Below are 25,488 nucleotides of genomic sequence, written 5' to 3'. Positions count from 1 at the left end.
ATACAGTCAGGTCCATAAATATTGGGACATCAACACAATTCTAACATTTTTGGCTCTATACACCACCACAATGGATTTGAAATGAAACGAACAAGATGTGCTTTAACTGCAGACTGTCAGCTTTAATGTGAGGGTATTTACATCCAAATCAGGTGAACGGTGTAGGAATGACAACAGTTTGCATATGTGCCTCCCACTTGTTAAGGGACCAAAAGTAATGGGACAGAATAATAATCATAAATTAAACTTTCACTTTTTAATACTTGGTTGCAAATCCTTTGCAGTCAATTACAGCCTGAAGTCTGGAACGCATAGACATCACCAGACGCTGGGTTTCATCCCTGGTGATGCTCTGCCAGGCTTCTACTGCAACTGTCTTCAGTTCCAGCTTGTTCTTGGGGCATTTTCCCTTCAGTTTTGTCTTCAGCAAGTGAAATGCTCAATCGGATTCAGGTCAGGTGATTGACTTGGCCATTGCAGAACATTCCACTTCTTTCCCTTAAAAAACTCTTTGGTTGCTTTTGCAGTCTGCTTTGGGTCATTGTCCATCTGCACTGTGAAGCCTCCAATGAGTTGTGAAGCATTTGGCTGAATATGAGCAGATAATATTCCCGAAACACTTCACAATTCATCCGGCTGCTTTTGTCAGCAGTCACATCATCAATAAATACAAGAGAAGCAGTTCCATTGGCAGCCATACATGCCCACGCCATGACACTACCACCACCATGCTTCACTGATGAGGTGGTATGCTTAGGATCATGAGCAGTTCCTTTCCTTCTCCATACTCTTCTCTTCCCATCACTCTGGTACGAGTTGATGTCGGTCTCATCTGTCCATAGGATGTTGTTCCAGAACTGTGAAGGCTTTTTTACATGTCGTTTGGCAAACTCTAATCTGGCCTTCCTGTTTTTGAGGCTCACCAATGGTTTCCATCTTGTGGTGAACCCTCTGTATTCACTCTGGTGAAGTCTTCTCTTGATTGGTGACTTTGACACACATACACCTACCTCCTGGAGAGTGTTCTTGATCTGGCCAACTGTTGTGAAGGGTGTTTTCTTCACCAGGGAAAGAATTCTTCGGTCATCCACCACAGTTGTTTTCCGTGGTCTTCCGGGTCTTTTGGTGTTGCTGAGCTCACCGGTGCGTTCCTTCTTTTTAAGAATGTTCCAAACAGTTGTTTTGGCCACGCCTAATGTTTTTGCTATCTCTCTGATGGGTTTGTTTTGTTTTTTCAGCCTAATGATGGCGTCACTGATAGTGACAGCTCTTTGGATCTCATCTTGAAAGTTGACAGCAACAGATTCCAAATGCAAATAGCACACTTGAAATTAACTCTGGACCTTTTATCTGCTCATTGTAATTGGGATTATGAGGGAATAACACACACCTGGCCATGGAACAGCTGAGAAGCCAATTGTCCCATTACTTTTGGTCCCTTAACAAGTGGGAGGCACATATGCAAACTGTTGTAATTCCTACACCGTTCACCTGATTTGGATGTAAATACCCTCAAATTAAAGCTGGCAGTCTGCAGTTAAAGCACATCTTGTTCGTTTCATTTCAAATCCATTGTGGTGGTGTATAGAGCCAAAAACGTTAGAATTGTGTTGATGTCCCAATATTTATGGACCTGACTGTATTTCTTTGTGGGAATGGGTAAGGGGTACCATTCTATCCCTGTACTCATTCTGCTGGGAGAGGGTCAATATCTGATCACCCCTTATTGTAAAGGGGGATTCCAGATTCCACTAGAAGTTCCCCCCCCCCATTTTATTGTTACCCCTACCTGCTCTTTGGACTGCACAGAGGTGGGGAAGAGGTCCTTGTCTGTCAACATTGGGACATAGCTACTTTGTAAAGGGGGGGGGGTGCTTAAGCAACCACTCCCAACCTGCAAAATACCCCCTTAATGTTGAAAGGCATGTAGCCTGGTATGGGAAGGGAAGTGGGAGTTGCATGCTAGCCACCCAGGCTGCATGGGATAGGGGTCCAGTTGGAATTTTAATAGGAACCACAATTTTTTTTTTTTTGTATTAACTACTACATGCACCCCCACCCCCCCTTTTCCCAGCTGTACAGGGCAATATTGCATTTCGGTAACGATCCAATTTTGTCCTTTAGCCCCCCACTGACTTTAACCTCCCTAGCAGTCTGATGATGTCCATATTTCTGTGCTCAAAGCGGTACTTTTTTTGCATGGAAATATGTATTTTTTTTATTGTAGGCCTGTAATTCTTAGGAATAACTCACTGAAATCTGTCCGAACAAGAGTCTAGTCAACATCCCGGGTATGATAAAATTTGAAACACAAAATCATAAATTATAATTTAATAAATAATCATAAAAAATAATAATAATAAATTTAATTCAATAATATAATCAAACCAAAAACACTGAAATGTGAAATAGAGCGCCAAGTTCGCACATCGCTGAGCAAAGTCGCAGAATCGTTTTCAGTGTCTGATGAGGAATTTCCCCCACCAATCATTATCACTCAATTCTGCAAGTGGTTCTGATTTACTATCGCTGTTCTCAAGCTGATCTAAAACCGCGTCTGACCTAAAGGCACGCTTTTTGGGCGCCATGGACGTTTCTCAGTTTCCAGGCAGAAAGAACAGTTAAAATGCAGGCAGGGCGCCGGACAAAGCACTCGGGACAAAATGTATGTGAAATGGTTTGATACAGGAATGTTATGCTAGGCAGCTTTACACACATTTTTTCTCCTTGCACCAAATACATTGCACTCGAACGTTGCAGAAGTTCAAATCTGGCTTTGTGGACCTGAATCTGTGATGTTTGGAATGAATAATAACCGTAATAATGACCAGCCTGGTAATTAAAGGGTTATAATACCAGCGAGACTTTGCTACCAGCCGGCACACTCAGCCGCTAACCGAACAACACGGCGCTTTATCGCATTACAGAACACCGCTCGTCAATGAATGTGAACTTGGAAAGCCCAAAGATCACACCAACGAATGACAAAATCGAACAACATTCCCGGTAAAGCCAAAATACGGCTGAATTATCCTCAAGTCCTCCTGCACACGGGACGTTTTTACAGCGGCTGTTTTTTGGCTTTTGACATTTTTTTCTACAGCCAGTGAACCCCCCAGCATGGTATCCTAGGTGTCCATGCACACATAGACTGCTGCCTCATCAACTCCTCCCTAGCTCGCCTCCAGGACTTCTCCAGAGCCTCTCTCATCCTGTGGAACTCCCTACCACAGTATGTCCGGTCAGCCCCCACCCTGATCTTTGAAAACTCACTTCTTCAGGGAAGCCTACCCCACCTCCACCTAAGAACTGTACTTGAATCACCTCCGCCAGATCATCCCCCGCAGCTATCACCTTTTGTATCCTCTCCCCCTTCCTTTAGATTGTAAGCTCCACGAGTCGGGCCCTCCGATTCCTTCTGTACTGAAATGTATTGTAATTGTACTGTCTCCCTTTAAAAACTCTGTGTATTTGGTTGAGATTACAAGAAGTCAACTTCTTGTCTGAAGGACTCATTGCATCCACAACACTGCCCCTAGCTACATCGCCAACCTCATCCGCAGATATCGCCCAAATCGTCCACTCCACTCCTCCCAAGACATCTTCCTCTCTAGCTCCCTCATCACCTCCTCCCACGCTCACCTCCAGGACTTCTCCAGAGCCTCTCCCATCCTCTGGAACTCCTTATCACAGTTTGTCCGGTCAACCCCCCACCCTTTCTGCTCTTAGGTGATCTCTGAAAACTCACTTATTCAGGGAAGCCTACCCCACCTCCACCTAAGAATAATAATAAAAAACATATTTTGGCAGGAACAGTTTTTGGCTGGAAAAAAAACCCAGAACTAGTGTTTTTTAGAGGCGTTTTAGGAGTTTTAGAGAAGTATTTTAGCTGTAAAAACGCTCCAACGTTGGAAAACGTAGCAAAAACAGGCGTTTTTGGAATTTTTTTTGAGAAAAGACGCTGAAAAACGTGGGAAAATGCCACTAAACGCAGCAGCACACCACTAAACGCTAATGCAAAAACACTAAAAAAAAGCTGAAAAACTCACGTTTTTAACGTGACTTTACACAGCTAACGTTACTAGCGTTATCAAAACGCCCCGCGTGCGTGGAGCCTGCAGATCAGTTATCGTCACCCTCTGACCCCGCTCTTTGAAAGTGAACAGACCAGAAAAAAAAAAAAACATAAAAGAAGAAAAGTGTTTACAATGTGTTTATACAGATTACGCTCATAAAGCACAGCTAGACTCCAAAGGATAAAGAGGAAGGCTTGTCAAGTCCGATACCTGCCCGAGCAGCTCAGTGCAGCATCCACTTCGGATGGATCCAAACATGAGCGGACGGGCTGTACATGTCTCATCATGAATGCCGAGGATTAAAGCTTCGCTGCGCTTTTTATAACAGGGGAGGGGGGGGGGACGGAGATGAGGTGCCAAAATCTAATTTGCAGTGTTTGTAGCACTTCCATCCTGTGTGATATCATCAGGAACAAGCTATTTACATGCAGCTGGTGAATCAATAGTAATTATTATTATACAGGATTTATTATTATTATTATTATTATTATACAGGATTTATTATTATTATTATTATTATTATTATACAGGATTTATTATTATTATTATTATACAGGATTTATTATTATTATTATTATTATTATTATTATACAGGATTTATTATTATTATTATTATACAGGATTTTTCTATTATTATTATTATTATTATACAGGATTTATTATTATTATTATTATTATTATTATTATACAGGATTTATTATTATTATTATTATTATTATTATTATTATTATTATTATTATTATACAGGATTTTTCTATTATTATTATTATTATTATTATACAGGATTTATTATTATTATTATTATTATTATACAGGATTTTTCTATTATTATTATTATTATTATACAGGATTTATTATTATTATTATTATTATTATTATTATACAGGATTTATGGCGCCAACAGTTTGCTCAGCACTTTACAATATAAGGGAGACAATACAGCAACAATACAGTTCAGTACAGAAGGAAAAGTAATCTACATATCCTTCCTGGTGTGCGATACTATCATTTTGTTTTTTTTTGGTTTTTTTTTTAGAAAAGCTTTTTTAACTCCTCGCCCTCCTGAGGATTCCCCCAACCCTCCTTCCTGACCAGGCCATTTTTTGCGTTATGGTGCTGAGTTACTCTAACTGACAATTGCGCGGTCATGCAACGTTGCACCCAAATGAAATTTACGTCCTTTTTTTCCCCGACGAATTGAGCGTTCTTTCGGTGGTATTTGATCGCCTGCGCTTTATTTTTTGCGCTATGAAAAAAAAAAAAAAAAAATTTTGAGGAAAAACATTTTTTTTTTACTTTTTGCTATTAAACATGTCCAGTAAAAAAAATTTTAAAAATCAAATTTCATCATAAATTTAGGCCAAAATGTATTATGTGACATGTCTTTGCTAAAAAAAAAAAAATTCCACTACGTGTAAATTTATTTGGTTACATCAAAGTTACAACGTCTACAAATGGCAGTATATATATTGGGCTTTTTTTTTTTTTTTTTACTAGCAATGGCGGCGATCAGCGACTTTTAGCGGGACTGCGGCGGATATTCTGATACTGGGGGGAACTGACTTGGTGCTTCACTGGGCAGGAAGGGGTTAACATCCGGGGGCGATCAAAGGGTTAACTGTGTGCTGGGAGTGTTTTACTAGGGGGCGGTGTCATTGTGCTTCACTGTAATCACTCTGATAACATTCTGACACTGGGGGGAACTGACTTGGTGTCACTAACTCCAGTGACACCAATACAGTGATCAGTGTTGAAAAAAAAAAAAAAAAGCACTTTATTTTGCATTTTGTTTATCTATACAATTGATAGCCCCTGCATGGGCGTGTTTTATTGCCTCTGTTTTATACTGTTTAAAAAAATTAATAAAAACCATTGAAATAGAAAAAAAAAAGCACTGACACTGTACTAATGGCACTGGGCAGGAAGGGGTAAACAATGAGGGGCGATCAAAGGGTTAACTGTGTGCAGTGAGTGTTGTACTAGGGGGCGGGGTCTGTGTGCTTCACTGTAATCACACTGCTCTGGATGGCTGTGCTGTGCAGTGTGCCCGAGCCGACAGGGAGGAGAACTGTTAGTGAACAAAACAGTTCTCCTCCCCATTGGCAATGCTCGGAAAGCACCGGGCACCGGCAACTAATTACCGGCTGGGACCAGGTGATTGACAGCAGTGGCCGCGAATGGCGGCGCAGGTTGGGCGCGCTCCCCCTACCCGGAAATGCTAAATCACTTATATATACGTGATTTTGCACCCCCGTGCCGCCCTGTAGCAGTATTTCTGCAATAGGGAGGCGGAAAGCGGTTAAGGGCTTGCAGTGTGGGCCGCCTGGGTATCCTTGCACAACACAAACCCAATACAAATGGCCCAGAAGGTGCCACAACCCTATTTCATTTGAATTAACAAAGCACTTGACATGGTGGGATTTTTCAGGCACAATCGTTCTATTAAAACATGACTAAGGCATTGCTACTGTATGTATTGCCACTGTGTGAACTTTAATAAAGCCCTTCCCCCACCCAACCAAATTCCCCTTTTTCCTAAAACAAACCACCAGAAACAGTGGTTTTTGGGTTTGAAAAGGCCGTACGCAAACTGACAAAATACAACCTTTTTTCAAACATTTTTCATTATAGAAATTATTACACCCATCCTAAAAAAGACTGACCTCTAGGTCTAAGGTCATGGAAGGCACATTTATATATACCAACCGGCTGTATCTCCTACAATTCCACCTGAAGGCCCTCAGCCACAACTACACCGGCTCGAGGACAATTAAACCATTAATCCATCCTCGATACAGCCCCACAACCCCACATCCTCGATACAGCCCCACAACGCCACATCCTCGATACAGCCCCACAACCCCACATCCTCGATACAGCCCCACAACCCCACATCCTCGATAGAGCCCCACAACCCCACATCCTCGATAGAGCCCCACAACCCCACATCCTCGATACAGCCCCACAACGCCACATCCTCGATACAGCCCCACAACCCCACATCCTCGATACAGCCCCACAACCCCACATCCTCGATAGAGCCCCACAACCCCACATCCTCGATAGAGCCCCACAACCCCACATCCTCGATAGAGCCCCACAACCCCACATCCTCGATACAGCCCCACAACCCCACATCCTCGATACAGCCCCACAACCCCACATCCTCGATACAGCCCCACAACCCCACATCCTCGATACAGCCCCACAACCCCACATCCTCGATAGAGCCCCACAACCCCACATCCTCGATAGAGCCCCACAACCCCACATCCTCGATACAGCCCCACAACCCCACATCCTCGATACAGCCCCACAACCCCACATCCTCGATACAGCCCCACAACCCCACATCCTCGATACAGCCCCACAACCCCACATCCTCGATACAGCCCCACAACCCCACATCCTCGATGCAGCCCCACAACCCCACATCCTCGATAGAGCCCCACAACCCCACATCCTCGATAGAGCCCCACAACCCCACATCCTCGATACAGCCCCACAACCATTAGTACCTTAATGCCTTCGCTTAAATAGGGAAGGTACACCCATACCTGTGATGGGCCCAACCTAATTATTTTCCAAATTTACCAAACCTCTACCGCCTTCGAAGACCCTGTGCCCCCTGGCAGCTGCTATGACAAGCACTCCAATTCCAAAGAGTACCATGGTCAACACAGAACCACAGCAAGCACGATACCTAAAGGAAAACAAAGAGAAAAATGGCAAGAGAAGAAACCAACAAAGAAATGGGCCAACCTACCCAAAAACTTAGGAGGGCGAGAAAGCTCGTCCCTCACTGTCCAGTCACCTCTCCAACTGACCACCCCTTCTGCTTCAGCTTGATCCCACCCAGTCCACCCTACCCCACCTCTTCTCTCTCCAATCAGGTAAGCTCATGCAACTTTAACAAATTGTAACATTAACCCTTCAATTGACACATCCTACTGCAAACCTAGTCATGTGGGCCTTTCACTTAAAGCGGAGCTCCACCCAAAAGGGGAAGTTCCGCTTTAAGCCTTTGTCCCCCGCTCCCCATTTAGGATTGGCACTCTGGGGGGCAGGTACCCGAATTTGGCAGGTACACGCTCCCAGTTCCACTGCGATCACCTAGGCGATAGGAAGCGGAAGTTGTCCTCCCTCCCTCCCCGTAGTTTTCTGGGACACGTGACAGGATTCTTTCTTGGATACACAGAATATAACTGGATATAACATTTATAGGGAAAGTTGATCCAGGGAATATCCGATTGGCTCTCGGGGGATCAGGAAGGAGTTTTTTTTCCCAGCAGGAGCAAATTGGATCGTGCTTTGCTGGGTTTTTTGCCTTCCTCTGGATCAACTGTGGGTGTAGGATTAGAACTTTTTTTTTTCTATGGTTGAACTGGATGGACTTTTGTCTTTTTTCAGCCAGACTAACTATGTAATTATGTAACACACTGTATATTTGCAAAAAAAAAATGTTAATTCACTATATTTTTTCAAATGAGCCTGCAAAGCATTGCAACTGCAATCAATGGATCACAAGTGCTATGCCAGGCTCCTGTAATCTTATCCCTCCACTCCATGTCTATACCAAGGTATGGACTTTCATTTAGAGAGCTGGAGGAAGTGTCAGTAGATTAAGGAAATGGTATTCACGGCACTCATGTTTCACTGAGAACTACAAGTCCGTCTGGTGCGAAGGCGGATGGGACGTGTAGTTTATTTGTACACAGATCATGATGCAACTGTGTGTCGGGAGCCCCACCAACTTCAAATCTGATAGCTGCTAGAGGGGAGAAGAACCCCCACACACTGTTAGAAGGGGGTCTTTTTGGGGGTGGAGGGTCCACTTGTCAACATGTTACATGTTTTGAGATTAAATCTCTTTTCCTCCAGACGCAAAGAGCGCCCCCTTGTCCTCTGTGATGACCTCAGGGTGAATAACTACACCGAGTTCACTATATGAACCACTGATGTATTTATACATGGAGATCATATCCCCCCTTATGTATTATACATGGAGATCATATCCCCCCTTATGTATTATACATGGTGATCATATCCCCCTTATGTATTATATATGGAGATCATATCCCCCCCTTATGTATTATACATGGAGATCATATCCCCCTTATGTATTATACATGGAGATCATATCCCCCCTTATGTATTATACATGGAGATCATATCCCCCCTTATGTATTATACATGGAGATCATATCCCCCCTTATGTATTATACATGGAGATCATATCCCCCCCTTATGTATTATACATGGTGATCATATCCCCCCTTATGTATTATACATGGAGATCATATCCCCCCTTATGTATTATACATGGAGATCATATCCCCCCTTATGTATTATACATGGTGATCATATCCCCCCTTATGTATTATACATGGTGATCATATCCCCCCTTATGTATTATACATGGAGATCATATCCCCCCTTATGTATTATACATGGTGATCATATCCCCCCTTATGTATTATACATGGAGATCATATCCCCCCTTATGTATTATACATGGAGATCATATCCCCCCTTATGTATTATACATGGAGATCATATCCCCCCTTATGTATTATACATGGTGATCATATCCCCCCTTATGTATTATACATGGTGATCATATCCCCCCTTATGTATTATACATGGAGATCATATCCCCCCTTATGTATTATACATGGTGATCATATCCCCCCTTATGTATTATACATGGTGATCATATCCCCCCTTATGTATTATACATGGTGATCATATCCCCCCTTATGTATTATATATGGAGATCATATCCCCCCTTATGTATTATACATGGAGATCATATCCCCCCTTATGTATTATACATGGAGATCATAACCCCTCTTAATCTCCTCTTCTCAGTAGAGAATAAATTCAGTTCCTCTAATCTTTCCTCATAGCTGATCTCCTCCATGTCTCTTATCAGTTTGGTTGCCCTTCCCTGTACTTTCTCCAGTTCCCCAATGTTCTTTTTGTGAATTGGAGCCCAAAACTGAACTGCACATTCCAGATGAGGTCTTATTTAGATTTCTTCTCTCTTATGTCTGAGAAGGTTCCCATTTATCCACGATACGGTACTACTAGTAGTCACATTCAACTGGACTTGTTCTATAATGTCGGAGACGTTTCGTAGTTACAAAACGTCTTCAGCATTAAAGAACTAGTCCAGTTGAATGTGATTAACTGCTGCTAGATATACATTTCCTTTTATTTCCTCTCCAGAATTTACCTAGTCATACTTTTCCTTTTATTTCTTCTTCAGAATCTTCCTCTTTATACTTTTCCTTTTACTTCCCCTCCAGAATCTACCTCGTCATACTTTTCCCTTTAGTTCCTCTCTAGAATCTACCTCTATTATTTTCCTTTTACTTCCTCTCCACAATCTTCTTACCTTGTCATACTTTTCCTTTTACTACTTCTCCAGAATCTACCTCATCATACTTTTCCTTTTACTTCCTCTCCAGAATCTACCTCATCATACTTTTCCTTTTATTTCCTCTCCAGAATCTACCTCATCATACTTTTCCCTTTACTTTCTCTCCAGAATCTATCTCGTCATACTTTTCCTTTTACTTCCTCTTTAGAAATCTACATCATCATACTTTTCCCTTTAATTTCTCTCCAGAATTTACATTGTCATACTTTTCCTTTTACTTCCTCATTAGAATCTACCTCATCATACTTTTCCTTTTACTTTCTCTCCAGAATCTACTTACCTTGTCATACTTTTCCTTTTACTACTTCTCCAGAATCTACCTCATCATACTTTTCCTTTTACTTCCTCATCAGAATCTACCTCATCATACTTTTCCCTTTACTTTCTCTCCAGAATCTTTCTCGTCATACGTTTCCCTTTACTTCCTTATCAGAATCTACCTCGTCATACTTTTCCTTTAGTTCCTCTCCAGAATCTACCTTGTCATACTTTTCCTTTTACTTCCTCTTTAGAAATCTACATCATCATACTTTTCCCTTTAATTTCTCTCCAGAATCTACCTTGTCATACTTTTCCTTTTACTTCCTCTTTAGAAATCTACATCATCATACTTTTCCCTTTAATTTCTCTCCAGAATTTACATTGTCATACTTTTCCTTTTACTTCCTCTTTAGAATCTTCCTCTTTATACTTTTTCCTTCACTACTTCTCCAGAACATACCTTGTCATACTTTTCCCTTCACTTCTTTCTTCAGAATCTACACTTACGCTATTTACTTTTTTGAGAGCATGTAATTCGAATACGCAAATGACGTATGGATGGACGGCGCTGGACTTTAATAAAAAAAAAAAAAATAATATAGGAAAAAAAAAAGCTCACTATTCATGTAGAGGACCGGAGGAGAGGTAGAGCGAGGGGATAGAATTTTGGAAGATTCTTTTTCAGGATTATTATTGTCATTACCCTTTATTATGATTTTTATGGAATATTAGTTTGTATTATATTGCAGTTCATTGTTGGAGCTAATGAAAACAGACATTTTCCAATGTTTCAAATCGATGACAAACGTAGGCCAGCAGATTCGCTTTGATTCAATGGTGTAGTAGTGTGTCCGACAGTCCTGAGGGTGCATGTGGCCAGATTTCCCTGCATTTGTCGGGATGCAGCAGGCTTCCATTGAGATGCGTTTGTACTGGAGGCAAAGGCCAAATGCGGCCGTCTGCTGTGTTGCAAGTTCAAACGTGCATTTGTGCAACACAGCATTGAAATGCAAAAAAGACGGGATTTGACAATATCTACACAAACCCTTCAGTCATTTTTAAGGTCATATTAGAATGAGATTTTCCATGGTGGGTGGCTTCACACTTTTTTTCACATTTATCTTTTCCACTTGAATCCTCAAGCCATGCTGAACATTAGTGTAGCGAAGTGGTGCTCAAGGAGGGGGGCATCTTATGGCGCGTGCACTTTGAGGACAAAAATGTTTAACAAGTTCATAAAAAATGCCATTTATCACACATGCATGTATGCCAAGTATGAGAGATTGCTAGGAGTTGTTGTTTGTCTAGCTAATGGAAGTCACAGCATCCTCCAGGAATGTGTTATGATGTCACGGGCCTTTGAAGTGGGATTAACTCCATGTCAAGTCACCGTGCCTCGGGCAAATAAACAGGAGTGAATGGAGAGAGTACCTGTTCCCCTGAACTGAGGAAAACAAACCTTTAGGCCACCCTGTGTACATTGTGAGGGCCCAATTTGTGGAAGTTCTGAGGTTAGGTTGAGAACAATAGAAGGGAAAGCTCTACAGGTTTAATCATCAACATGTCTCGTAAGGCGTCCAACTGAAAACAAGAGCATATCCATCTTGAAGAGGATCTGATTGGTTATTTTTAGCAACCCAGACAGTTCCCCAATGCTTGTGTAGTGCAATCCAGGAGGAGCCACTGGTGAACTGACTCGTTCCCCCAGCTAGAGCACACACAGCAATCTCATCACTCTTCCACTGGCTCAAATGGAACAGTTTTAGGGTTTTATTGCAAACATGGGGTGAGGTGAAGGAAGCATGGGATACCTCAAAAACTGGTGAACACTTTGAGGACTCCTTCTCTATCTTGCTGAGCTGCATAGAATGTCCCACAGTATCTCTAATGCTGACAGGTGACTAGGAATTTTCCCAAAAGGCCAATAAACTATACACAGTCACACACCTCCAGCACTGAGGTCATCTACTCACATGGCTACAAGATCATCTTTCCTTCCTTCCTTCCGATATCTGACGGGCACTTTCAGTGAGGGAGATGTAGACTCACCCCACCATAGCACAGCTGGACTCTTTCCCCACCACTTTCTTCCTAGCTCTACCAGTGAGCTTCTCCAAGACTCCAGGACTAGGCTTTGTAAACAGGCCCCCCAGCTGAGGACCTTGATGCATTCTAGATGGCACCTCCAATAATCCTGCCCCAAGGACCCCCAGCAGAACTAAACAAAGGAACTCTCACCTTCTGCCTCAGGCCTTAGACTATTTCTGGGCTCTCCAGCCACCTACTGGGCACAAATCCCCAGGGATTGGCTGAGCTCCCATAAATCTTCAGGCTGCTTACTGTGTTCTGCCTTGAACTATAATTCTAGAATACTCAGAATCAGGGGCGGACTGACAACTCATGGGGCCCCCGGGCAATAGGGGATCATGGGGCCCCTGTGTCCTTGCCCAAACTCAAAAAAGCCTATGAAAAAGGTACCAGGGGCATCTCATGGGGCCCCCTACTGACCACGGGCCATCTGGCAGTGCCCGAGTTTCCAAATGGTCAGTCTGCCCCTGCTCAGAATCCAGGGAGAAGTAATCAGAACAGCACCACCTAGATTGTAAGCTCCAAGGAGAAGGGCCCTCCTTTCCCTCTTGTATTGAACTGTATTGTCTTCCGTTCTATTGTAAAGCGCTGAGCAAACTGTTGGCGCTATATAAATCCTGTATAATAATAACAGCAGCCTGTGAGACTCTGAGCAGGCCTAAACAATCAACCCTGGCTCCACCGATTACAGAGGAGCCAACTAAATCTACCTAGCAACCTGTACTTATCTATGAGGGTGCTATACCTGGAAACCAATATAAAACTATTACTAGTGAAACTGGGAGTTAAGGAAACAACCTACTGGGCCTCCTGGAGGTGCTGCCCATAGCTTCTCATCAATTGGTCACTTTAATTTTTCCATCTGCTTTAGCTGAAATGCTGGAATTGGATTCTAGGTCGTTTTTTGCTCTCAGAAAAATGTAGACAGAGCAGAAAAATAAAACAAGGAGGGTGGGGAAGAAGAAGGGAGTCCATTATAGTGAAGTTTTAACTCTATATGAGGGGACTCAATGTCAGTAATATGTTGATGGAAAAAATTGCAAATTGCTCTCGTCTTGGTAGACTGCAGTAGACCATTGGTATGGCCTGCAACATGATCTCACACTTGTGGAGAACACGTCTGTCTCCATGAAGACCTTTGGTCTTGATGGTGGTCAATGCAATGAAGGAACTAAACCTTAGTCCCTCAGGGTGGATTTTATATGGAATTGGCTGATGAAGCTGTCATGGAAATATCTAAAAAAAAAAAAAAAAAATCACAGTCAGCTTTGTGTTGCAGAGGCGCCCGGCATTAGTGTGTCAAAAAAAATTGGCCGTAGGTTGACATCTCTGTATATCCAGGCTGAGGCTGGAGGAACCAATCTGGTTTCACGCATCAGCTGCTCTGTAGTTTACATTTACTCTCTGTAGTGACCTGTTCTAAGAGTTAGAGATTTGGCAAGTGTCTCTTTTGCTGCAGGACAGTCCCCCTATTTTGCCGCTTATCCAAACCCACCTTGTTCCTACCAACATATTTTTTTTCTACGGGAAAAGTGTCCAGCCAAGGTCACCTATTGCCCTGAAGCTGCTGCTTCTCATCTCCCCCACACTAAATGACGTGGTGATGATTGAATCTGATGCCTTTTCACAGGAAAGGTTCAGTTAGTTTTCACCTTCCACATCCATACATTGCCACATCTTATTGTCCACCCACAAACTGACCCTAAAGCTGGCCCTACACCAGCAGAATGTGCTTCAAAAATTGTGGTTTTTAGAAAGTTAAATTTCTAATAGTTAATGGGGATCAAAAGAAGAATGGAAAATGTTTCTTGAATGAAAAGAATTCTGATAATAAATTAGAAATTCCATTCTATTTCAAAAATGTTAAAAGCAAAACTTAGATTTTGAAGGACTTTTAAATGACATTCATCACGTCTCTGATGGCATTATTGAATGTACTGACAAGATTTATAATTTAACTTTTTGTACAAAGATCTATCAGTGCATGGCCAGCTTACCAAGAAAACAACAATCCTTGGGCTCCAGTTGACTTTAGGCTGAATCTGCTGCAGGCAGGAGGAAGCCTTTTCTCAGTCTCTTCTCCGGTGACCAGACTGTACCATTGTGCTTTTGTGGCATGTTACCATGTGAAAGGCTGCCAAGAACTACACAGGCCAAAGACATATCATTTAAGGCTTTCTCTGGGGTAAAAAGGTTGAGAAAAGCTGGCCTACTTCCTAGACAAAGATGTCGGCTCAGAGATGAATTATTTCTAATGCCTGTGTAGTTCTTGGCTGTGTTCATAAATGTCTGACACAGATTAGCCCCCTGAGGCAGCCTTTCACCTTGTAACATGCCAGAAAGGCACAATGGTGCAGTCTGGTCACTAAAGGAAATGGGGAAAGGCTTCCTCCTGCCTGCAGCAGATTCAGCCTAAAATCACTCGAATGGAGCCCAAGGACTGTTGTTTATTGTTAAAAGGTATGACTACTGTTGTTATATATTTATTCATGCAGACTTGTAAAATGTAATGCCTAAAAGAAGCTTGCCTCTTGTGTAAGTGTTACTAAACCTCGGATCCTGCATTCACTATATCTGGTGTCCCTGGACCCTGCATCCACTATATCCGCTCTCCCCGGACCCTGCATTCACTATATCCACTCTCCCCGGACCCTGCATCCACTATATCCGCTCTCCCCGGACCCCGCATTCACTATATCCACTCTCCCCGGACCCCGCATCCACTATATCCGCTCCCCCCGGACCCCACATTCACTATATCCGGTCTCCCCGGACCCCGCATTCACTATATCCGCTCTCCCCAGACCCTGCATTCACTATATCCGCTCTCCCCAGACCCTGCATTTACTATATCCGCTCTCCCCGGACCCCGCATTCACTATATCCGCTCTCCCCGGACCCTGCATTCACTATATCCGCTCTCCCCGGACCCTGCATTCACTATATCCGCTCTCCCCGGACCCTGCATTCACTATATCCGCTCTCCCCGGACCCTGCATTCACTATATCCGCTCTCCCCGGACCCCGCATTCACTATATTCGCTCTCCCCGGACCCCGCATTCACTATATCCGCTCTCCCCGGACCCTGCATTCACTATATCCGCTCTCCCCGGACCCTGCATTCACTATATCCGCTCTCCCCGGACCCCGCATTCACTATATCCGCTCTCTCCGGACCCTGCATTCACTATATCCGGTCTCCCATGGACCCTGCATTCACTATATTCACTCTCCCGGACCCTGCATTCACTATATCTGGTCTCCCCGGACCCTGCATTCACTATATCCGCTCTCCCCGGACCCTGCATTCACTATATCCGCTCTCCCCGGACCCTGCATTCACTATATCCACTCTCCCCAGACCCCGCATTCACTATATCTACTCTCCCCCGGACTATGCATTCACTATATCCGCTCTCTCCGGACCCTGCATTCACTATTTCCGCTCTCCCCGGACCCTGCATTCACTATATTCACTCTCCCGGACCCTGCATTCACTATATCTGCTCTCCCCGGACCCTGCATTCACTGTATCTGCTCTCCCCGGACCCTGCATTCACTATATTCACTCTCCCGGACCCCGCATTCACTATATCCGCTCTCCCCGGACCCTGCATTCACTATATCCGCTCTCCCCGGACCCTGCATTCACTATATCCACTCTCCCCGGACCCTGCATTCACTATATTCGCTCTCCCCGGACCCCGCATTCACTATATCCGCTCTCCCCGGACCCTGCATTCACTATATCTGCTCTCCCCGGACCCTGCATTCACTATATCCGCTCTCCCCGGACCCTGCATTCACTATATCCACTCTCCCCAGACCCCGCATTCACTATATCTACTCTCCCCCGGACTATGCATTCACTATATCCGCTCTCCCATGGACCCTGCATTCACTATATTCACTCTCCCGGACCCTGCATTCACTATATCTGGTCTCCCCGGACCCTGCATTCACTATATCCGCTCTCCCCGGACCCTGCATTCACTATATCCGCTCTCCCTGGACCCCGCATTCACTATATCCGCTCTCTCCGGACCCTGCATTCACTATATCCGCTCTCCCTGGACCCTGCATTCACTATATTCACTCTCCCGGACCCTGCATTCACTATATCTGCTCTCCCCGGACCCTGCATTCACTGTATCTGCTCTCCCCGGACCCTGCATTCACTATATTCACTCTCCCGGACCTTGCATTCACTATATCTGGTCTCCCCGGACCCCGCATTCACTATATCCGCTCTCCCCGGACCCTGCATTCACTATATCCAGTCTCCCCGGACCCTGCATTCACTATATTCGCTCTCCCGGACCCTGCATTCACTATATCTGGTCTCCCCGGACCCTGCATTCACTATATCCGCTCTCCCGGACCCCGCATTCACTATATCTGGTCTCCCTGGACCCTCATTCACTATATCCGCTCTCCCCCAGACCCTGCATTCACTATATCCTGTCTCCCCTCTCCCCGAATTCACTATATCAGCTCTCCCCGGACCCTGCATTTACTATATCTGGTCTCCCACAGTACACAGAACATGGAAAAGCAATTATTTTAGTAAATATAAACTGCTAAATACCTTTTCTCATCAGCAGTATATAGCAGTCTTGTGACTTCTATCAGTGTCCAGCCGAGCACATGTTAAAGCTTGTAGGAGGAGTTTTCATTCTGCTCTAGGAGGATGCAGGACCACTGACCTCTGTCTGGACAGTGCTGATTGGCTCTGTGCTGATCACATGCATTCCCCCCCCCCCCAAAACAAAAACAAAAACTATAGCAACACACACCAAACTGAGCATGGGCAGAGTGTCTCCACACTATATGTCTTATGAGAAGATAAGAGGGGGGCACTTGAAGAAGGGATCAGAGAAGACAGGATCAAACAGCTCTTTTACACGATGCGGAGGATTAACCCCTTAGCTTCCACAGTGGGTATAACAAGCATGCTTTACAGACTGATTTTACTGTTGTGGGTTTAGTAACACTTTAATTTAGTGTTTGATAAGGAACTATTATATCATGTTTTTTGTACAACTGCACGGTGGCTGTGATTTACCTTCTCTCAACACCATTCTATCAGTCTGCTCAGCATGAATGGAAAGGATCTCTAAGTGGCCAGTCCTGAAGCTATTCTTACTTCAGCATTCATTTAACAAGCCAACTGCATTTTCTGACCTATAGACAGTGATAAGAGAATCTAAAGGTCACTACATGAAACGCCATTAAAAACACAGAAACCAGGTAAAAATGTAACCGACCTAAATGATTTCAACTTCGTAAGAACCCAAAATGCTGAAACACAGTAGAGATAAATATACAATCAAAGATTTCTATTGGAAAATGTTCAATTTTCCTGAAGCATTGAATTAGCTTTTATTTGTTATTTTGAAGGTCCCAAAATGAAAATAAAACAAGGATCCTGATGAGCTGCCATAAGCAAAAATACATTTTCCTCATTTCCTTTTCCTAGATTAGCTGCTCCTAGTTTATATTTACTCCCTGTATTGCCCCATTTCAAGAACTTTATAGTTGATATCTGTTGACCTCCTGCAGCCCCCCGATTTTGCCAGGTATCCAAATCCTCCTTGTCCCTACTACCTTTCTTCTGTGGGAAGTGTCCAGCCACAGTCATCAGTTGACATGTGTCCCCTCCCTGCAGGACAGTCCCTCTATGCCAGGTACCCCAAACCCTCTATGTCTCTACTACCTTTCTTCTGCAGGAAGTGTCCAGCCAAGGTCACCAGTTGCCCCGAAGCTTCCACTTCTCATCTGCCCTACACCAAATGATCTGGCGGTGCTCAAATCTGGTGTGTTGCTAAAATAAATGTTATGAACCTGGCTGCTTGTCATTGACCTTGCACATCAATACACTGCCTTATAGATTCCTTGTTGTCCACCTACAAACTGACCCTAAAGTTGGCCATACACCAGTAGAAATTTGTTCAAATATTTCAAGAGCTGTATAGTTGATAAGTGTCCCTCTATCTGTAGGAGAGTTCCCATATTTTGCAAGTTACCCAAAGCTTCCATGTCCCTACTACCTTTGTTTTGCAGGAAGTGTCCAGCCAAGGTCACCAGTTGCCCCGAAGCTGCTACTTCTCATCTACCCTACACCAAATGATCTGGCGATGCTCGAATCTGATGTATTGCTAAAACAAATGTTATGAACCTGGCTGCTTGTCATTGACCTTGCACATCAATACACTGCCTTATAGATTCCTTGTTGTCCACCCACAAACTGACCTTAAGTTGGCCATACACCAGTAGAAATTTGTTCAAATATTTCAAGAGCTGCATAGTTGATGAGTGTCCCTCTATCTGTAGGAGAGTTCCCATATTTTGCAAGTTACCCAAAGCTTCCATGTCCCTACTACCTTTGTTTTGCAGGAAGTGTCCAGCCAAGGTCACCAGTTGCCCCGATGCTTCGACTTCTCATCTACCCTACACCAAATGACCTGGCGATGATCGAATCTGATATGTTACTAAAAAAACATGTTATGAACCTGGCTGCTTGTCATTGACCTTGCACATCCATACACTGCCTTATAGATTCCTTGATGTCCACCCACAAACTGACCCTAAAGTTGGCCATACACCAGTAGAAATTTGTTCAAATATTTCAAGAGCTGTATAAGTGTCCCTCTATCTGTAGGAGAGTTCCCCTATTTTGCAAGTTACCCAAAGCTTCCATGTCCCTACTACTTTTCTTTTGCAGGAAGTGTCCAGCCAAGGTCACCAGTTGCCCCGAAGCTTCCACTTCTCATCTACCCTACAACAAATGATCCGGCGGTGCTCGAATCTGGTGTGTTGCTAAAATAAATGTTATGAACCTGGCTGCTTGTTATTGACCGTGCACATCCATACACTGCCTTATAGATTCCTTGTTGTCCACCCACAAACTGACACTAAAGTTGGCCATACACCAGTAGAAATTTGTTCAAATATTCAAGAGCTGTATAGTTGATAAGTGTCCCTCTATCTGCAGGAGAGTTCCCCTCTTTTGCAAGTTACCCAAAGCTTCCATGTCCCTACTACCTTTGTTTTGTAGGAAGTGTCCAGCCAAGGTCACAAGTTGCCCCGAAGCTTCCACCTCTCATCTACCCTACACTAAATGGTTTGGCGATGCTTGAATCTGATGTATTGCCACAGAAAATGTTACAAACTTGGTTGCTAGTCTTTGACCTTGCACGTCCATACATTGCGACACGAATGACTTTTTGTCCACCCACAAACTGACCCTAAAGCTGGCCATACACCACTAGAATTTTGTTCAAAAGTTTACCTTTTCAGAACATTCGTTCAATTTTTTTTATCAATACATTCGAAAGTGATCATGGTTTTGACCCATATTACCTATTAGAAAATTGAAGGATGGAAATTTTTCTTGCAAAGAATGAAATTCTAATAAATAAGAACTAAAATAGATAAAATCTACGGATGCATGGCCAGCTTAAAAACTCTGATGACATTGGATGCTGTGGTTTCCCAACTTCAAGGATTTGTACAGTTGGCTCAGCCCATCACGTCTTGTTTACAAAGGCTCAGAAGAACTTTGGAGAAAACCTAGAGCTCTCCCCCACATCCCTTTGTAGGAAAGGACACAAATTTAATACTACGGGCCCATTTCCAGTATCTAGACCCAGTTTCTCAACCAGGGTACCATAGAACCCTTAGGTTCCTCCAAAGGTTGCTAGGACCTGTTCTTTTGCCAACTAACCACCATCATAGCACTTTCCTTTCTATAAGGGCACCTAAGTCCCTTCTGTTTCCCACCCAACGGCTCGCAGAGTAGGCATTACCACCTAAAATTCAATATATTAATTAAAACTCTCTGGTAATGCTGTACTCAATCCAATATTCACTGATTCATCCTGATAAAGATTAGCTGCCAGCCTGTAACCCATATTATATACAGGCAATATATGTAAAGTGTAGATCAGGGTTCCTCAGCCAGGGTTCCTCCAAAGGTTGCTAGGACCCGCTCTTTTGCCAACTAACCACTACCGTACCACTCTCCTTCCTGTAAGGACACCTAAGTCCCTTCTGTTTCCCACCCAACGGCTCGCAGAGTAGGCATTACCACCTCAAATTCAATATATTAATTAAAACTCTCTGGTAATGCTGTACTCAATCCAATATTCACCGATTCATCCTGATAAAGATTAGCTGCCAGCCTGTAGCCCATATTATATACAGGTAATATATGGAAAATGTAGATCAGGGTTCCTCAGCCAGGGTTCCTCCAGAGGTTCCTAGAGCAATTTCTGCCTCTCAGATAAGTTCCTACTGATACCATTGATATTTGTAGCTATCTGTAAGGGGAAATTCCTCCCAATGTCCACAAAGGTAAGGAGCATTCTTCCCACTGACCATCACGTTGATGTGTCATGAATTGTAGATATGGTCATTTTCAGGGGTTCCCTGAGACCGGAATGTTATTTTTAGAGTTCCTCTGTGTTGAGAAGTTTGAGAAAGGCTGCCCCCCCCCCCCAACACTATATATATACATATCAATACATAAAGATTCAGAGAAAAACAGGTACACACGAGAGGTGACTTACCGTCCATGTGGCCGATTTTGCAGTGCTGGATTGCTGAAAGGTGACCTCGAAGCTGTGCGGTCCCGGGTAGTCTGTGTTGGAAGGGATGACCGGTGCGGGCGACATGGCATCAAAGGTGGAGCTGGGCTGGGAATAGGGAGAATGTGTGGGGACATTCGAGTTGTGCTCTGGGTTGTACGGACTGGTGGAAGCTGCTCGGCTACCAATGCTCTGATCCATGGTGTTGTTCAGCAGATTGAACTGAGACTGCAGACGGTGGGAAGGGGAGGAGAGAGAAAGGGGAGAAAAAGAAAACACACTCAGGTAAGAGGGACTGGAGCATCACACAGGTAAGACGGAGAGAAGCATCAGCTGCATTTTAGGATTCAAGGTGTCTAGTTACAGGAGTCTTAAAGGACTTGCTGGCTTTGCAGTCATTCGAAAAAATTTCCCCAGGCTTTTTCCTTTTTGGTAACAGGTTAATACTTGTCAGCGGACAGATTGACAGGTCTGTTGTGAGCCAGCTCTGAGCACCTCCGCGCGGCTCGACACAACCAACGCTCTATGGATTCAAAGCCTGGGAAAAGTTTAAAGACCAAATCCAGTCCATTTATTTTTAAATAAAAAGATACAGTAACAGATTTTGCATTTAAATCCTCCCTCCAGCCTCCCCTTCAGGCTTGTCCAGGTGTACCGGCTCCTCTCCTGGACTGACATGGCTTCCTCTGATTTCACCACACACCGTGAGCAGGGGCGGACTGACCATTTGGAAACTCGGCAACTGCCCGAGGGCCCGGGGTCAGTAGGGGGCCCCATGAGATGCCCCTGGTAACTTTTTCATAGGCTTTTTTAAGTTTGGGCAAGGACACAGGGGCCCCATGATCCCTTATTGCCCGGGGGCCCCATAAGTTGTCAGTCCGATCCTGACCGTGAGCTTCTCATAGTGTGCAGCAAGTCAGAGAGAGCTTCGCCTCATTTCTTGGCTGGAGGATATCAAGCATCAACTGGCCCTTTCCTCCCCAGCCTGACTGTCCTTAAAGCGGAGCTCCACCCAAAAGGTTCCGCTTTAAGGACTGCTCCCCCGCACCCCATTAAGGATTGGCACCTTTGGGGGGCGGGTACCCGCTCCCACTTCAGGCGATCAGAAATGGAAGGAGTCCTTTCCCCTCCCTGTAGTCTTTTGGAACACGTGACAGGTCCTAGAAGACTACAGGACCATTCATGAAGCGCAGCGCTACTCGCACATGTGCAGTGGGTACCGGGCTGTGAAGCCGCAAGCTGTCACAACCGGGTGCTCACAATGAAGATGCCGGCCGCCTGGAATACAGGACGGCCAGTGAAACGGGCTGCGGGGGACACACCACGGGACTGAGGGACAGGTAAGTGGCTGTTTTTTAAAAGTCAGCAGCTACAGTTTTTTACAAATGCAACAATTTAGAACTTGGATGAAAGGTTTTTTTTTTTACAGGTACTTCTATAGTGCCATCAGTTTACGCAGCACTTTACATATATATTGTACATTCACATCAGTCCCTAACCCTCAAGGGGTGTACAATCTAAGGTCCCTAACCCTCAAGGGGCATACAATCTAAGGTCCCTAACCCTCAAGGGGTGTACAATCTAAGGTCCCTAACCCTCAAGGGGTGTACAATCTAAGGTCCCTAACTCACATTCATACATACACATACTACGGACAATTCAGACAGGAGCCAATGAACCTACCAGCATGTCTTTGGAGTGTGGGTGGAAACCGGAGGAAACACACACAGGCACAGGGTGAACATGCAAACTCCAGGCAGGTGGTGGCGTGGTTGGGATTCGAACCAACAACCCCAGCACTGCCAGGCGGAAGTGCTAACCATTTAGCCACTGTGCTGCCCTTTTTGAAAGTTAAATAGTGTATTTTATATACAACTCTATCAGGGGCGGACTGACAACTCATGGGGCCCCCAGGCAATAGGGGATCATGGGGCCCCTGTGTCTTTGCCCAAACTCAAAAAAGCCTATGAAAAAGGTACCAGGGGCATCTCATGGGGCCCCCTACAGTGCCCGAGTTTCCAAATGGTCAGTCCGCCCCTGAACTCTATAGATAAGACCAAAATGAGGGACAAATGAGGAGGAAAGAGGGACTTTGTTCCAAATCAGGGACAATTAGGAGCTATGTGTAAAGCTCCATGCACACGGGACGTTTTGATAACGCTGGTAATGTTAGCTGTGTAAAGTCATGTTAAAAATGTGAGATTTTTTTTAGTGTTTTTGCATTAGCTTTTAGTGGCGTTTTACAGCGTTTACCCACGTTTTTCTGCGTTTGCGCTTTTTAGCATTTTGTTTACCAAAAAAAGTCCAAAAACGCCGGTTTGCAGCATTTTACCAAGTTTTGCCGCGTTTTTCAGAGTTAGAGCATTTTTACAGCTAAAAGACTCCTCTAGAATCCCACTAGTTCTGTTTTTTTTCCAGGCAAAAAACGTTGATTCCAGTCTACGTGTGTACGGACACCTAGGAGAACATGCTGGGGGGGTTACTGGCTGTAGAAAAAAACGCCAAAAGCCAAAAACAGCCGCTGTAAAAAACATCCCGCGTGCAGGAGGACTGAAGCGTATGCGCTGCAGCAAAGACAGTGGGCTTTAATGTTCACACACCATACATGTTCATAGGTCAGGGGTGGGCAACTGTGGCCCTCCAGCTGTTGGTGAACTACAAGTCCCATCATGCCTCTGCCTTTGGGAGTCATGCTTGTAACTGTCAGTTTTGCAATGCCTCATGGGACTTGAAGTTCTACAACAGCTGGAGGGCCACAGTTGCCCACCCCTGTCATAGGTGGTAGAGCTTTCAGTGTGGAGAGCACGCTGCGCGCTTCCAGCACAGTGACCAAGATGTCAAGTACAGCTCTTGGTTCATCGTAATGGTCGGTGGGACTGGCTTCCAATCATGTGACCACTGTGAGAGCCACTCACAGTGTTTGCACGATCGTCCAATCCTCCTAGCCCCACGGGTGTATAGACCCTATTAAAGGGATACCAGGGCTGGGCAGGAAGAGGTTAAGATGTGCTGAGAGCCATGCTGGGTTGTAGACACTATAATCAGCTGCGTATTTACCGCCAGGCAAACAAGGCGTTAGCCTGGGGCGGCAATTTTCAGGGGGGCAGCCCCGCCCCTTGGAAGAAGTGGCACAAGCTGCAGGGACGGGGACCTGGTGAAGCACTGCCGGAGATCCATCAGGGTCCGCTAGGCTGCTGGAGTGTGGCCGACACTACTTCTGTCAAGTCTGTTAATGTTCGTACTTTAATCTGGTGGGGGGTTGCTGGCGGAGGTGGTGAAGACTGGAGGGGGTAAAGGCTGTGGTGGGGGCGGCAGGTGGATGCGATGGCTGAGAGTTGTGGTGCCGCTTGCGGGGTGGGGGTGCCCCAATTTTAGTGTTGCTTAGGGCAGCACAATGAGTAAATACACCGCTGACTATAATGGACCAATGGGGGGAGGGCAGCTTCTATACAATCTTATCAATGTATTGCCTCATTAAAGAGACCCTGTCACCAGAACATTCATTGTAACACAAAATGTATTCAGAAGATATGTGCAAAATATAAAGTGAATTGGTGCAGCGCTACCCCAACACTAAGCTACTCCCTCACTGTCTTATCCCAAAAATAGATGAAATAAACCAATAAATGATGTATAATAAATACATAAAATAGAATAGAATGCACATAAAAACAGTTTGAATCATCCAAAATGACTCATAGAAACATATAAGTGACTAATGAATGCCACCGGTGCAGTTCAGGGAATACAACAAGCCATTCTTTCACAGTTCATAAAGTGAGCTCATCCACTAAGTGATCCATAGTGGATACGATATGTGCATTTTACATATTTTATTCCTGCGATTTACCTGTATTATTATTATTATTATACAGGATTTATATATTATTATTATACAGGATTTATATATTATTATTATTATTCAGGATTTATTATTATTATTATTATTATTATTATTATACAGGATTTATATATTATTATTATACAGGATTTATATATTATTATACAGGATTTATATATTATTATTAT

At 44.2% G+C, this 25,488-nt stretch overlaps 1 protein-coding gene across 6 annotated transcripts in view; it reads right to left on the bottom strand.

The window, feature by feature from the left end:
• The window catches only part of TP73 (tumor protein p73), a 122,517-nt gene extending 100,712 nt beyond the window's left edge, over positions 1 to 21,805 (bottom strand). For all 6 annotated transcript variants that reach the window (XM_089667147.1, XM_089667151.1, XM_089667148.1 and 3 more), the window contains exon 1: positions 21,442 to 21,805. In XM_089667147.1, coding sequence (XP_089523273.1) covers positions 21,442 to 21,660 — 219 coding nt within the window. In that variant the 5' untranslated portion in view covers positions 21,661 to 21,805. The remainder of the gene's footprint in view (positions 1 to 21,441) is intronic.
• Positions 21,806 to 25,488: the final 3,683 nt, after the last annotated feature.

This window comes from Staurois parvus, unplaced genomic scaffold (assembly GCF_062004578.1).
Source record: "Staurois parvus isolate SC_StPar_1 unplaced genomic scaffold, SC_StPar_1.0 ptg003059l, whole genome shotgun sequence".
NCBI lineage: Eukaryota > Metazoa > Chordata > Amphibia > Anura > Ranidae > Staurois > Staurois parvus.
The sequence above is the reverse complement of the archived record's forward strand: the minus strand, read 5'-3'. Positions and strand labels throughout refer to the sequence as shown.